This window comes from Lepisosteus oculatus, chromosome 18 (assembly GCF_040954835.1).
Source record: "Lepisosteus oculatus isolate fLepOcu1 chromosome 18, fLepOcu1.hap2, whole genome shotgun sequence".
NCBI classification, from domain to species: domain Eukaryota; kingdom Metazoa; phylum Chordata; class Actinopteri; order Semionotiformes; family Lepisosteidae; genus Lepisosteus; species Lepisosteus oculatus.
Window position 1 is genome coordinate 12,062,661 of NC_090713.1, and position 12,666 is coordinate 12,075,326.

At 37.3% G+C, this 12,666-nt stretch overlaps 1 protein-coding gene across 1 annotated transcript in view; it reads right to left on the reverse strand.

Annotated features, from left to right (window-relative positions):
- Positions 1-12,666, reverse strand: part of LOC138223970 (NACHT, LRR and PYD domains-containing protein 12-like) — a 514,121-nt gene that overhangs the window by 375,050 nt on the left and 126,405 nt on the right. The window contains exon 11 of the mRNA XM_069180151.1: positions 10,561-10,734. Within this exon, the coding sequence (XP_069036252.1) occupies positions 10,561-10,734 (174 nt within the window). The remainder of the gene's footprint in view (positions 1-10,560; positions 10,735-12,666) is intronic.

Consider the following 12,666-nt stretch of genomic DNA (forward strand, 5'->3'; position numbering starts at 1 on the left):
GTTTATCATAAACAAAATCCACCTCAATTTTCAACATAAAGCATTACACAAAATCAATACCTCAACACTCCATACTCAACAACGATAATTCACAAACAGCCAGAACATGTAACTACACATTCCCAAACAGACCTAATTTCCATAGCCCCGCCCCTTATGCAAAACCAACATCCCTCCCCTGTTCTCTCCCTCCCCTGGCGGTTGTAATTGTTTTTATTTTCAAATAAATTTTAGCAAAGTCATGTATTTTAAAAATCTTAAGATTTTTATATTTATGTCTTTATTTAGTGGTTTCATTAGTGACAAAGGCTAAACTTTCTTGGAAAAATGTCTTTTATGTAAACCATGTTTGCTATTAATTCATTCAGGGCTAAAATATGTTCATTGTCTTCTAATGAAAGAAGGGTTCCTTTCGCCGTAGTCGGGTTGAAATTAGAAGCTTGCCACGCCCGGACTGTTACACCAATGCATTAGCATGTTAAAGCGATTTCATTGAGGAGCCTAGCCTTTAACTAGTAAGTACTGTACTTACTGGGTTTTTTTTTTGGGGGGGGGGGTGTCTTTCGCTGGAAATCTCGCCTCCTACTTTGAAAATACCCGTGAAACCGGTTCAATTCGTCACAGCCAGCACTCCTGCAGAGAGGGGTGTTGTACTTGCAGTGTATACAGTACACGCGTTATGCTCTTCGTTAATGTCTAAGCCGGAACACATCATTATATCTCATTTTGTATTTCTTAAAAAAAAATCGTTTTCCCAGCCTAACAGTATTGTTTTTAACCTGTAAAGCGCTTTGAGAAGCCACCTTTAAAGGCGCCATATACAATAAAGTTCATTATTATTACTATTGTAAATTTGCTGGACAGAGAGGTGAACATTATTACACAGAAGACAAAGATAGCGATTTACGTTGCATTGTGTATTGTGCTGCTTTAATACAGTTTTAAATAATTAAAAGTCTAAACAGTATCAGCTTTATTTATGGGTTTTAAATAAAGGTGATTTAAACGCGATTTAAATCAATATAAATGTTTATATTGTAACGCATAGGTGACTATTCATTGTTATTAAAATGAGTTAAATTCGATCATGTTGTGATATTTAGAAATATACATTTGTTTGGTGCGAGTGAAGTTTTATTTAATCTCTGAGCCATACTGATTCTTCTGGAAGCCAGTTTCCGCCAGGGAGTAAAAAAAAAAACACACTATGGTATTCTCTCCAATGCAGTGCAGTTAAAAACATACCTGTGATGCTGCTCCTAAATGAATATCGTTTATGACCATCAGAAGCTTTATGCTCCTTTTCTTTTTTCCAGTGGATTGAACAGGGAGAGGCATTTCATGATGTACTTTTCACTGATGAAACAACAGTGGCTCTGGAATAGTTTTCAACCATGTCGTTTTATAAAAAGGGGAGATATGTACACGTTACTGAAGCTAAAAGTTTAGCCTTTGTCACTAATGTAACCACTAAATAAAGACATATAGAAATCCCAACGTTACAGACTGTATATGGCTGGTATTGGTAGTTTAAAGAAAAAATACACACCAGTATTCCACTTTCTCCCGAAACATTTTAAGCATCAGAGTCTTACATGTGGTTATTTCGGAAACGTTTGTATGAGCTCCTTCTGACCATGTTACTGTTTACTGTTACTGACCATATTAAGTTTAAGTGCCTGTGGGCACTTTTCCTGTCCGTGGGGGGTGGACCGTCTTTCATTAGAAGGTTAGTCTGTTCTACTCTGAGAATGTAGAGGGGGTGGAAAGTGCCCACGGTCATTTAATTAGTATTAAAAGTCGCACTGATTCCCTTGCGAAGATACGGACATAGGAATATTCGTGGGTGGTCAAAAAATGGCATAAAAACGACAAAGTGAAGGCTGTGAAAAAATTCACAATGTACTTTATACACAAAGCAAATATACCCCCCCCCAATTCAATTCAAGCTGCTTTATTAGCATGACAGATGGGTACAATCAGTGTTGGGTATTTACTTTGCTTTGAGATGCCACTTTTAAAGGTGGTATATAAAATCAAGGCTTTAACTTGCTTTAACTCCGCAAGTCTGAGTTCTTGTGTCTGTCCTATCCGAACCCGAAAGTATTACAATATGTATCTTTATAGCAGGTGGTGTACAGCTTTTTAGTATAGATTACACTTTTCTAAAATGTATTTAAAAAATAAAAACGATTACAATCTAATCTTTCCACGTTTGATCCCAAAATAAATCTAAACGGGGAGAAAGTTATGCTGAAAGTTTATTAAGATACTTAGAAGACAAAGATATCAATTTATGTTGCATTTCTCTGATTGTGAATCAAAAAACACATATATTTAAACCCGCATTTGCGATTTAAATCAAAACGTTATTTAAATCAATATAAATGTTTATATTGTAACGCCTAGGTGACTATTCATTGTTATTAAAATGACTTAAATTCGATCATGTTGTGATATTTAGAAATATAAATTTGTTTGGTGTGAGTGAGGTTTTATTTAATCTCTGACTCAGTGATGGCCTGGCATGGTGAGGTGCGCTGGCAGCTATGTGGTGTGACGCAGTGGTGGCCTGACACGGTGAGGTGCCCTGGCAGCTGTATGATGCAGTGGTGGCCTGGCACGGTGAGGTGCGCTTGCAGCTATGTGATGCAGTGGTGGCCTGGCACGGTGAGGTGCGCTGGCAGCTGTGTGATGCAGTGGTGGTCGGGTATGTAGAGGTGCACTGGCAGCTGTGTGTTGTGACGCAGTGGTGGCCTGGCACGGTGAGGTGCGCTGGCAGCTGTGTGATGCAGTGGTGGCCTGGCACGGTGAGGTAAGCTGACAGCTGTGTGTTGTGACGCAGTGGTGGCCTGGCACGGTGAAGTGCGCTGGCAGCTGTGTGGTGTGACGCAGTGGTGGCCTGGTACGGTGAGGTGCGCTGGCAGCTGTGTGGTGTGACACAGTGGTGGCCTGGCACGGTGAGGTGCGCTGGCAGCTGTGTGGTGTGATGCAGTGGTGGCCTGGCACGGTGAGGTGCGCTGGCAGCTGTGTGGTGTGACGCAGTGGTGGCCTGGCACGGTGAGGTGCGCTGGCAGCTGTGTGGTGTGACGCAGTGGTGGCCTGGTACGGTGAGGTGCGCTGGCAGCTGTGTGGTGTGACGCTGTGGTGGCCTGGCACGGTTACATGCGCTGGCAGCTGTGTTGTGTGACGCAGTGATGGCCTGGCATGGTGAGGTGCGCTGGCAGCTATGTGGTGTGACGCAGTGGTGGCCTGACACGGTGAGGTGCGCTGGCAGCTGTGTGATGCAGTGGTGGTCGGGTATGTAGAGGTGCACTGGCAGCTGTTTGTTGTGACGCAGTGGTGGCCTGGCACGGTGAGGTGCGCTGGCATATAATGAATATATTCATGTGCATCCAACACACAGTTCAACGCTAGCAACTACACAAAATCTAAAATATGAGCTCTACTTGCCATTTACAATACCAACAGTACCAGCTAACTTTAGTAGTGACATTTTCATGGATCTTTTTAACAATAAAATTTACAACATCAGACTTCAGACACAATTAAACAGGCCTAAAAAAAGTCTGGTACAAACATTTTCAGCATGGTGAAACATGGTGAACATTTCCACCACTGCGTCACACCACACAGCTGCCAGCGCACCTCACCGTGCCAGGCCACCACTGCATCACCCAGCTGCCAGCTGGGTATAATTTAATATATTTATATATAAAATAAAGCTTTTTATTATTGTTATAGAGAAACATGATCAGATTTTCCCTGGTTCAGAAAAAAATATACTAGTTTGTCACTCTTCTCACACCCTCTTTGCTAAACGGCTTTTCATCCTAATCTGATCATCTAACTGCCTATTTTCTGTGCTTTCTCTATCCTGCTAGATTTGCAATTATTCTGAAAATTTTCTTCTTGAAATAACTCATTTCTAAATACCTTTTTTCACTGTTAACATCTTGCAGCAACTCTGCGACAAAATATACACTTAGCTCAACCTGACAGTTCATCCTGCTACCAACATTGAATCAAAAAAAGCTTAAGATTTCTATATTTATGTCTTTATTTAGTGGTTTCATTAGTGACAAAGGCTAACCTTTCTTGGAAAAATGTTTTTTACGTGTTGCGGAAAAACTGACTTCCTTTAACAAAATATATTTACAAATCCTTTCACGTGCTCCATTTCTAAAACTTTTTGCTCATGTGTATTTTTAATTTTTTACACCTCTAGCACTTTAACATCCTTCATTTTCATTTGCCTTAATTTAAAAAATATCGTTTGCCCAGCCTAAGAGGGGGGGCTCTCATTGACAGCTGACACTCCTCCATACACTTAAGTGAAAAATTAATAAAATGTTAAAAAAAAATAATAAAAATGTTAAGTTCTCTAAAGCTTTCTCAGTCAAGTATGATAATTCACACAGGGAGCTGTGTAAGCATGCGCAGGCAGCAAAAGATCAGCTAAACAAGGAAGAAAACGCTTTCAGAGAAAACAGTGTTTCAGGTGTGAAGAATACAGATCACCAATTAAATTTCAGCCTAAACCTGTCCCATACACCCTGCCCCCACTGCGATTAGAATATACACAAGGCACTGAAAGCGTCACAGTACTGTAGATGATCAGGTGTTTCGCAGACATAAGCATAGTACGTAATTCAGGCTTTTTGAATTTACACCTGGAGTGCACCAGGTATTAGATCTTGTTTATATGAAAGTTATATCACTGGACAGTGATGGACTGTGCGCTATTTTGTCAGTAACCTGCTAATCTGCTTAACAGCTGTAGAAAACATGATTTTATTTCTGTACGGAATGCGTGTTAAGTTTACAAAATTAAAGTAAAATAAAAATAAAAGGAACAAGTAATAGGTTTATTCCAAGCTGAAAAGAGAAGAGAGAAAATGCAACGTTTCGGCTGTGAAGCCTTCTTTAGGTATGAGGGTCTTCAGCTCAAAATTAAACGCTTGGAGTTTGTAATATAGGGCGCTCTGAACAAGTTAAACTTTGATGCAGGAAAAATATATTTCCCACAAGCTATACTCATTCTCTCCGATGCAGTGCAGTTAAAAAAATATCTCTGATACAGTTCCTAAATTAATATCGTTTATGACCATCAAACACTTTATGCTCCTCTTCTTTTTATGCTCAGCTACTAAAGTTTCCCTTTAGTTTCCCTACCGGCCATGTAGTACAGGGCATTGTGGAATAATAGTTTATTTTAAAGGGAACATAGAGAAACTAGGAACTAGAGAAATCTTTGTTTACGCTCCAAGTTTCACTTTTTTTCTTTCTCACCTGCTGCGATTCGGGCACAGAAGGGTTAAAAAGAAAGTCAGGCAGGCAGGGGGAAGAGGGAGGGGTGAAACTGTTACCTGTCTTGGATAAAGCGGTTAGAAAATAGGTGGATTTACACCTGTGAAAAGTGTTCCAATTTTAATGCGATACGGAAGACATTATTCATAATAAATTATCTTGTACGGTCTGTAAACTGAAAATGTATGAAGAAGACACGTTGCGTATCGCCTCTTTCTACACTTGGAAGAACATTCCGATGTTAATGCGACACTGAAGATATTATTAATAACCTTTGAAATCTGAAGGGAGATCTAAAGGGATCCACACAGTACAGGTTCCTGCTACTGTAGCGATCAGATGGAAAGACGGTGACGTCACCGTGCAGGCGAGCAGACACAGCCTCTAATGTCAGGCGTATGTGTTAAATATATTTAGATCTTTGAATTAATATCGTTATTGATTTCTTTAGCCTCACAACATTGTCCAATAATACTCTTCTTGTGTTTAATTTTTAGTTAAGCAGGATTTGAGCTACAGACCATAAAAAAACAGGATTCACTTTTTTAACATATTTAATATTCAAATATTAAGGTTGATATGGACAGAAGGAGCACATAAAAACGTTTCTGAAATAACCACATGTAAGTCTTTGATGCTTAAAATGTTTAGGGAGAAAGTGGAATACTCGTGTGTATTTTTTCTTTAAAATACCAATACCAGCCACCTACCCTGAGTGCATTTAAATCTAACCTCAAAACCTTTCATTTCAGAAGACGTATTGTCTGTATCTGCTTCATTTTCTAATTTTGGTAGCACTTCTAACTGCTTGTCTTTCTTATATGTATTTACTTTTTATTTTTTCTTTAAAATTCCAATACCAGCCATATACAGTTCGTAACGTGGGGATTTCTATATTAATGTCTTTATTTAGTGGTTACATTAGTGACAAAGGCTAAACTTTTAGCTTCGGTAACACGGAAGCCGTATGGCATACATGTTTGTAATGACAAAATAGTATCGATAATATTTATTGTCAGTAATGATATCAGTAGCAGTTTGAAATTGTTCGTTGTTATTAATAAATGTCTTGGCTTCGAACATGTTGTGATATTTAGAAATATAAAAAACGTCAACATAGTGTCCATAATATTTGCTATTTTAGTTGTTCAAAAGAAATGTTTATTTGTTAAAAGAAAACTCATGGTGATAGGTGGGTTTGAACACTCAACCCTAGGCATATAAGTCATCATGCCACAAACACAATCACATGAGAATAAAGCACTGGAACAGCAGTACACATATCGATAGTCTTATCCTACAGTTTGTGCTACAGTACATGAATATAATTATATCTTCATTAATTTCTGTAGATACGCAATTCCATATTATATTCCCTATTAATCCCTATTCTAAAAGTATGCTTTTGTTTACTCCGATAACGAGCGTATTTGCAGAAAAGGTTAAAACACTATCAGTTTTCACAAAGTATATAAACTTAATATGGTCAGAAGGAGCGCATAAAAACATTTCCGAAATAACCACATGTAAGACTCTGATGCTTAAAATTTTTAGGGAGAAAGTGGAATACCCGCCATATACAGTTTACATAATATGTTTATGTTCCTAAATTAATATTGTTTATGATCATAAGATGCATTATGCTCCTCTTCTTTTTGTGCTCAACTACTAAAATTTCCCTTTAGTTGTAAAATTCCATAGAAATATTTAATACTAAGCAGATTAAAACATACACAGTACAGAGATTAAATGATTAAATCTTTTCAATACCGACCAATGCACCACACGTGCCCCTGTCAGTCATTTTGGCCAGCCAATCACATACCGTAGTACGCCGTGTGCGTGCGGTACGGGTATGTACCATGCATTTTGAATGGTAATGGCATTTTCATCTGTAAGTTTACTGTATATACTTCAGAAAAAGTAATAATGTTTTAACCTTTTCTGCGAATACTTAAGCTTGTTATCGCAGTAAAAAAACGCATACTTTTTAGAATTTGATTACTAAGGAATATAATATGGAATCGTGTATCCAAAACAAATTAATAGCGATATAGTTGTATTCATATACTGTAGCTCAAATCCTGCCAAACAAAAAATTTGACACAAGAAGAGTATTTTTGGACAATGTGAGGCTCTGGTGAAATTGCTCTGTAAACTGAAGAGTTATAGAGAAGATTTTCTCTCCCAGCCTCAGCAGCAAACAGCAGATAATTGTTTTCTTCCTTTATTAGCTGATCTATCTGCTACTATTAAAAAGACGGGCGTGATTTTTTAGCAGCAGACAGATTAGGCAAAAAACAGGCTGTTTTGTGTTCTTCCTAAGATTGTTGAGTGCAGTGGGGGACATTCAGGAATGTGATTTCACAGATGCTTTTGTTCTGTCTTGCATTGTCAGATTGTGAATAAATAAGGCATTTTTAAAATAAATATAAGGAAATCAGCAATCAAATGTCCTTTTTTTCCGAAACACTCGTATTTTCATACTGTAGTTTGAGTCTTTGTGTAAGCTGTAAGTTCTTTTTACTTCTTAATTAAACTTTTGAAACACTTTCCGCGCATTCCGTACAGAAATAAAATCATGTTTTCTACATGTGTTGAGCAGTTTAGCAGGTTGCTGACAAAATAGCGCACCATCCCCCACTGCACAGTATAACTTTAAATGGACAGGAAAAAGAGCATTTTCGCAGAGCAATTACGTTATGTTTATGCAGAATTAGTTATTAGATTTATGAGCAATCTAATTTCTTATTCATTTAAACAGTGACATTTCAGCTGCATACTCAGGTGAGCCCGAAAGTGCTACATTATTAATAACGCCTTCCGTGTTGCATTAACATTGAAATGTTCTTTTTAACAAGTGTAAAAAGAGGCGATGGGCATTTAGGTTGATTGCCAGGGAAAATGATTTGTAAATATATTTTGTTAAAGCAAGTCAGTTTTTTGCAAAACATAAAAGACATTATTCCAAGAAAGTTTAGCCTTTGTCACTAATGAAACCACTAAAATGGTTTAAATGGGAACAGGTGAGGCAGGCAGAGGGAAGGGGGAGGCATCTTCCCACCTCTATGACTAAAGAAAGTGTCAAAGAGAAATGTCTTGAGTGACATACAGAGCCGAAAACGTTTGGTGCGGTCTTCTCTGCTTTAAAGGTACACTCCTTGTGGATGAATTTTCACCTCAAACGTTTGCCCACCAGCTAACACAGAGAAGCACACTGTACAGAATGTACTTGCAAGAATAGCATTTACAAACATAAAAAAACAAGTTTTATACTGTTATACTATACAGTGTATTAAAACACACTATGGTCACTAAACTGCCCACTAAACCTCTTTCCCACAATTTCAAGGGGGCAAGGTCACGTAGCTGATTCACAGCTGGATACAACTTTTTCTTGTAAAACTTCAGATATTTGTCAACATATTTACTAAAATTAACCATCTCAGTATTTCTGCATAATTAAAATATTTATGATGAAGGTGAAAGGTTGTGTACGTTTGTAAAACTGAGCAATCTTGCTTTTATAAAATATACCAACTTTTTCACGTTTAATGCTTAACATGCTGTAATAAAGTTTACAATGATTAAAAGTCTAAACAGTATACAACTTTAATTCTTATCTCTATTAATATAACTATCAAGTGGTATTAAATAAATACAACTTTTTTGTATAGATGACACTTTTCTCAAATTTATTAAAAAAATAAAAATGATTCCAATCTAATTTTCCCACGTGTGATCCCATTAGGAAATATATTACGCTCCTGCTGTGTTTAACGATGGTATGAAAAATAAATTTAAATGATGAGAAAGCTATGCTTAAAGTTACCTAAGGAACTTAAAAGACAAAGATAATGATTTACAATGCATTGTCAGATTGTGAATCAATAAAGGCATTTAATTAAACACGCGTTTGTGATTTTAATCAAAATGGGGGTAATGGGAGTAAATAAAGCACATGCCTAAACCATTAGGCCACAGAAGTAATTACATGGGAAGGAGTGAAACTGATACAGACATTTCCAAAGAAAGTGTACTACTGTGATAATTTGAGCTATAGTATATGAATATAATTATATCGTTATTAATCTCTTTAGATAAGCAATTCCATATTATTTTCCCTATTAATCAAATTCTAAAAAGTATGCATGTTTTTACTGTGATAACGAGCATATTCACAGAAAATGTTCAAACACTATAATTTTCTACAATGTATATAAACTTAGTATAGTCAGAACAGGCACATAAAAACGTTTCCAAAATAATCACATGTAAGACTTTGATACTTAAAATGTTTATGAATACTGGTGTGTATTTTTTACTTAAACTACCAATACCAGCCATATACAGTTTACATAATATGTTTATGTTCCTAAATTAATATCGTTTATGTGCATGTGAAAGGCATGGTGAATCAGAGATTTTCAAAACTTAATTTGTATGATTGGAAATGAATACGTGATCAGAAGTGCTCTGGTGTTACTTTTTGTCAATTAAAAAATAAAGTCTTTTCGTTTACAAAGATGGTTACAAAGAAAGTGGACCACGGTAATACATTGAGTTTACAGCTTATCCAAGGTCATTCATTAGTAATACTATTAGTAATATCTTCCGTAAAGACTTTGATGCATAAAATATTTCTGCATAATTAAAATATTTATGATGCAGGTGGAAGGTTGTGTACTTTTGTCCAACTGAGTAATCTTGCTTTTATAAAATATACCAACTTTTTAATGTTTAATGATTAACATGCTGTAATACACAGCTTAAAATTATTAAAAATCTAAAGAGTATACAACTTAAATTCTTAATTGGAAAAAGACTGTCCTTCAGCAGTGATCGGGATTCGAAACTGTGTGTTTTCTGGTGACAGCTCAAATGCTGTACATACTGTAAGACGTTAAGCTTTATTAGCTCCACCTGGCAGTTTTACAAGGTGATTCCTTGTTTTACCGCAGTGTACTCCGTGCATTTTAAATGGCTGCATCCCTATATACAGTATGTGTAAAAAAGATGGGCAAAGTGGGAAAGATTGCATGTTGAGATGTCTAATATGTCATGTTAATATGTAATGAGATGTTAACAAAGAAACCACACACAACAACTTGTATAAAATCACGTAGCAGTTTTTTATCTTTCTCGTTTTGTACTTCCTAGGTGTTCATTTTTTGATGCATGTGAAAAAGCAAATGTTGTGTCTCAGCATTAGCACATAAAAAAACACAAAAATCACCAGTGTTCACTTACCACAGTTTTGTTAATTTACAGTTGGGATCCCTCAGAGCTGCAGACAACAGTTTCACTCCTGAATCCCCCAGGTTATTGCCAGTCAGATAGAGTTTTCTCAGACTGGAGTGTTGAGACTGAAGAGCAGAGGCCAGATCTTCATAACATCTCTCTGTTAGTCCACATCTCTCCATCCTGCAGACAAAAAGACAGGAGCACAGCTGAACATCTGCACAGCTCTTCCACATCTTTCTTTCCAAGTCGTCACTACAACACCAAGCTCAGCAGCAATATACAACTTCATGTCATTATCCATCTCAGAGTGTCCATTGATGAGGATGATGAAGATAACAGCTGCATCAAAATTTGGGTTCCAGGAGGAAGAAGAAAGATGAGAAGAAATTTTCAGGAAGGGAGACAGTGGGAAACAGGGAGACACACGGAGCTACAGTGACTGGAAATGGGAAACAGAAATAGAGAGACTTTGACTTTTAACCATAATAAAAATTGCTTCACATTTATTATTATATTTTATTATGATGTCATCTTCTTATAGTTATTTTAGTTAGTTACAGTGTTGTTGTTTTTCTTCAAATGGTTTATTAATCCCAAATGTAAATGACCAATACTGGAGTAAGTGGACTGGATATTTTGATGTTTGTAGATATTTTGAGAAAAACAACTTTCCCATCTAAAGAAAATAAACCATTTGAAGAAAAAAAAAACAGGGTTTTAACTATAACACCACAAAAAATAATTCATAATTATATTAAGCAATAATAGAATTATTATTACAAAAAGTAATAAAAAGAATAAAGAAACTGATCATGAAACTAAACAAATCTCATCCCTCGCAAAACTACACAACACTGCACACATTTTACACATGAAAGACCCTCTACACAGACTCCCACATGTAACATAGTCAAAACACACCAACACCTTCAGACAAGAGTCTACAGTTTTACTCGAGGAATTCTAGAGACATTCTGCTCTTCACCAACCCCTCAAACACTCTCCTCCTCTACAGACCCTCCACCTGAGACTGTGTTAATCCTGTTCTTGTAGAAGAGGAGCTGGGTCTGGCCCAGCAGAAAGTGCACTGGGTACAATTCTCTTCTTACTAACATAACTCACCCTGAACACAACAGCAGCCGGAACACAACCACACATCCTGAGGGTTTTTTCTTTGAGAATGAATGTGGATGCCTTGCACTATGTTCATCCTCTCCAGACATTTGACCAATCCTAATCCAGTCCCTTCTGTTCCTCTTTTTTCCTGATAATCTCTCCCTTTTTCCCCCTGTCTATTGAATTTAAACTCACCCACACCTCCAAGCTCACTAGTTGATCCGTACACTCTGGATCTCTCCATAGTGCTGCTGTGATTCTCGCTCTCCAGCTTTTTACTCTAGGGACATGTAGCTTCAGACCCCCTCAAGTTTAATGAGCACAGTACATGTTTATTTAACCTGGTTGAACTAAAATATAGCTTGTATTCACTAGAACCCTTACAGTATAGCACCCCAAACAATTACAGTATCTCCAGTTTTACTAGAGGAATTCTAGTGAGATCCTGCTCTTCACCAACCCCTCAAACTCTCACTCCCTCTACAGACCCTCTGCCTGAGACTGTGTTTATCCTGGTCTTGTAAAGACGAGTTGGCTCTGGCCCAGCAGAAAGTGCACTGGGTACAATTCTCTTCTTACTGACATAACTCACCCTAAACACAACAGCAGGGCTGCTGAAGGTCAAAATAAGGTTAGAGAAGAGGTGGATCAAGAGACTCAACATGGGAGTCAGACAGGTTCAGGTGCTATAGCAGTGAAAGTGTACCTGAATATCAACACAGAAGTGAAACCATAATCAGAGGTACAACATTAAATTCATACAGTATATAACACATGGGATGACCTAGGTTCTTAATGTGACCGATGTTAATGTTCTTAATGTGGCATAACAAAATGATACGTTTAATTTGGCAGTGCCTCCACCTGAAACAGACCTGAATCAATCTGTGAGTATATTAGGCTTTTGGAACACATACTGCAGCCTACTGCTAATGTAGCAGTACTGCCAAATTGTAATGTACAGCTAGCTACATAAAGTGACACTAGCTTGGCAGC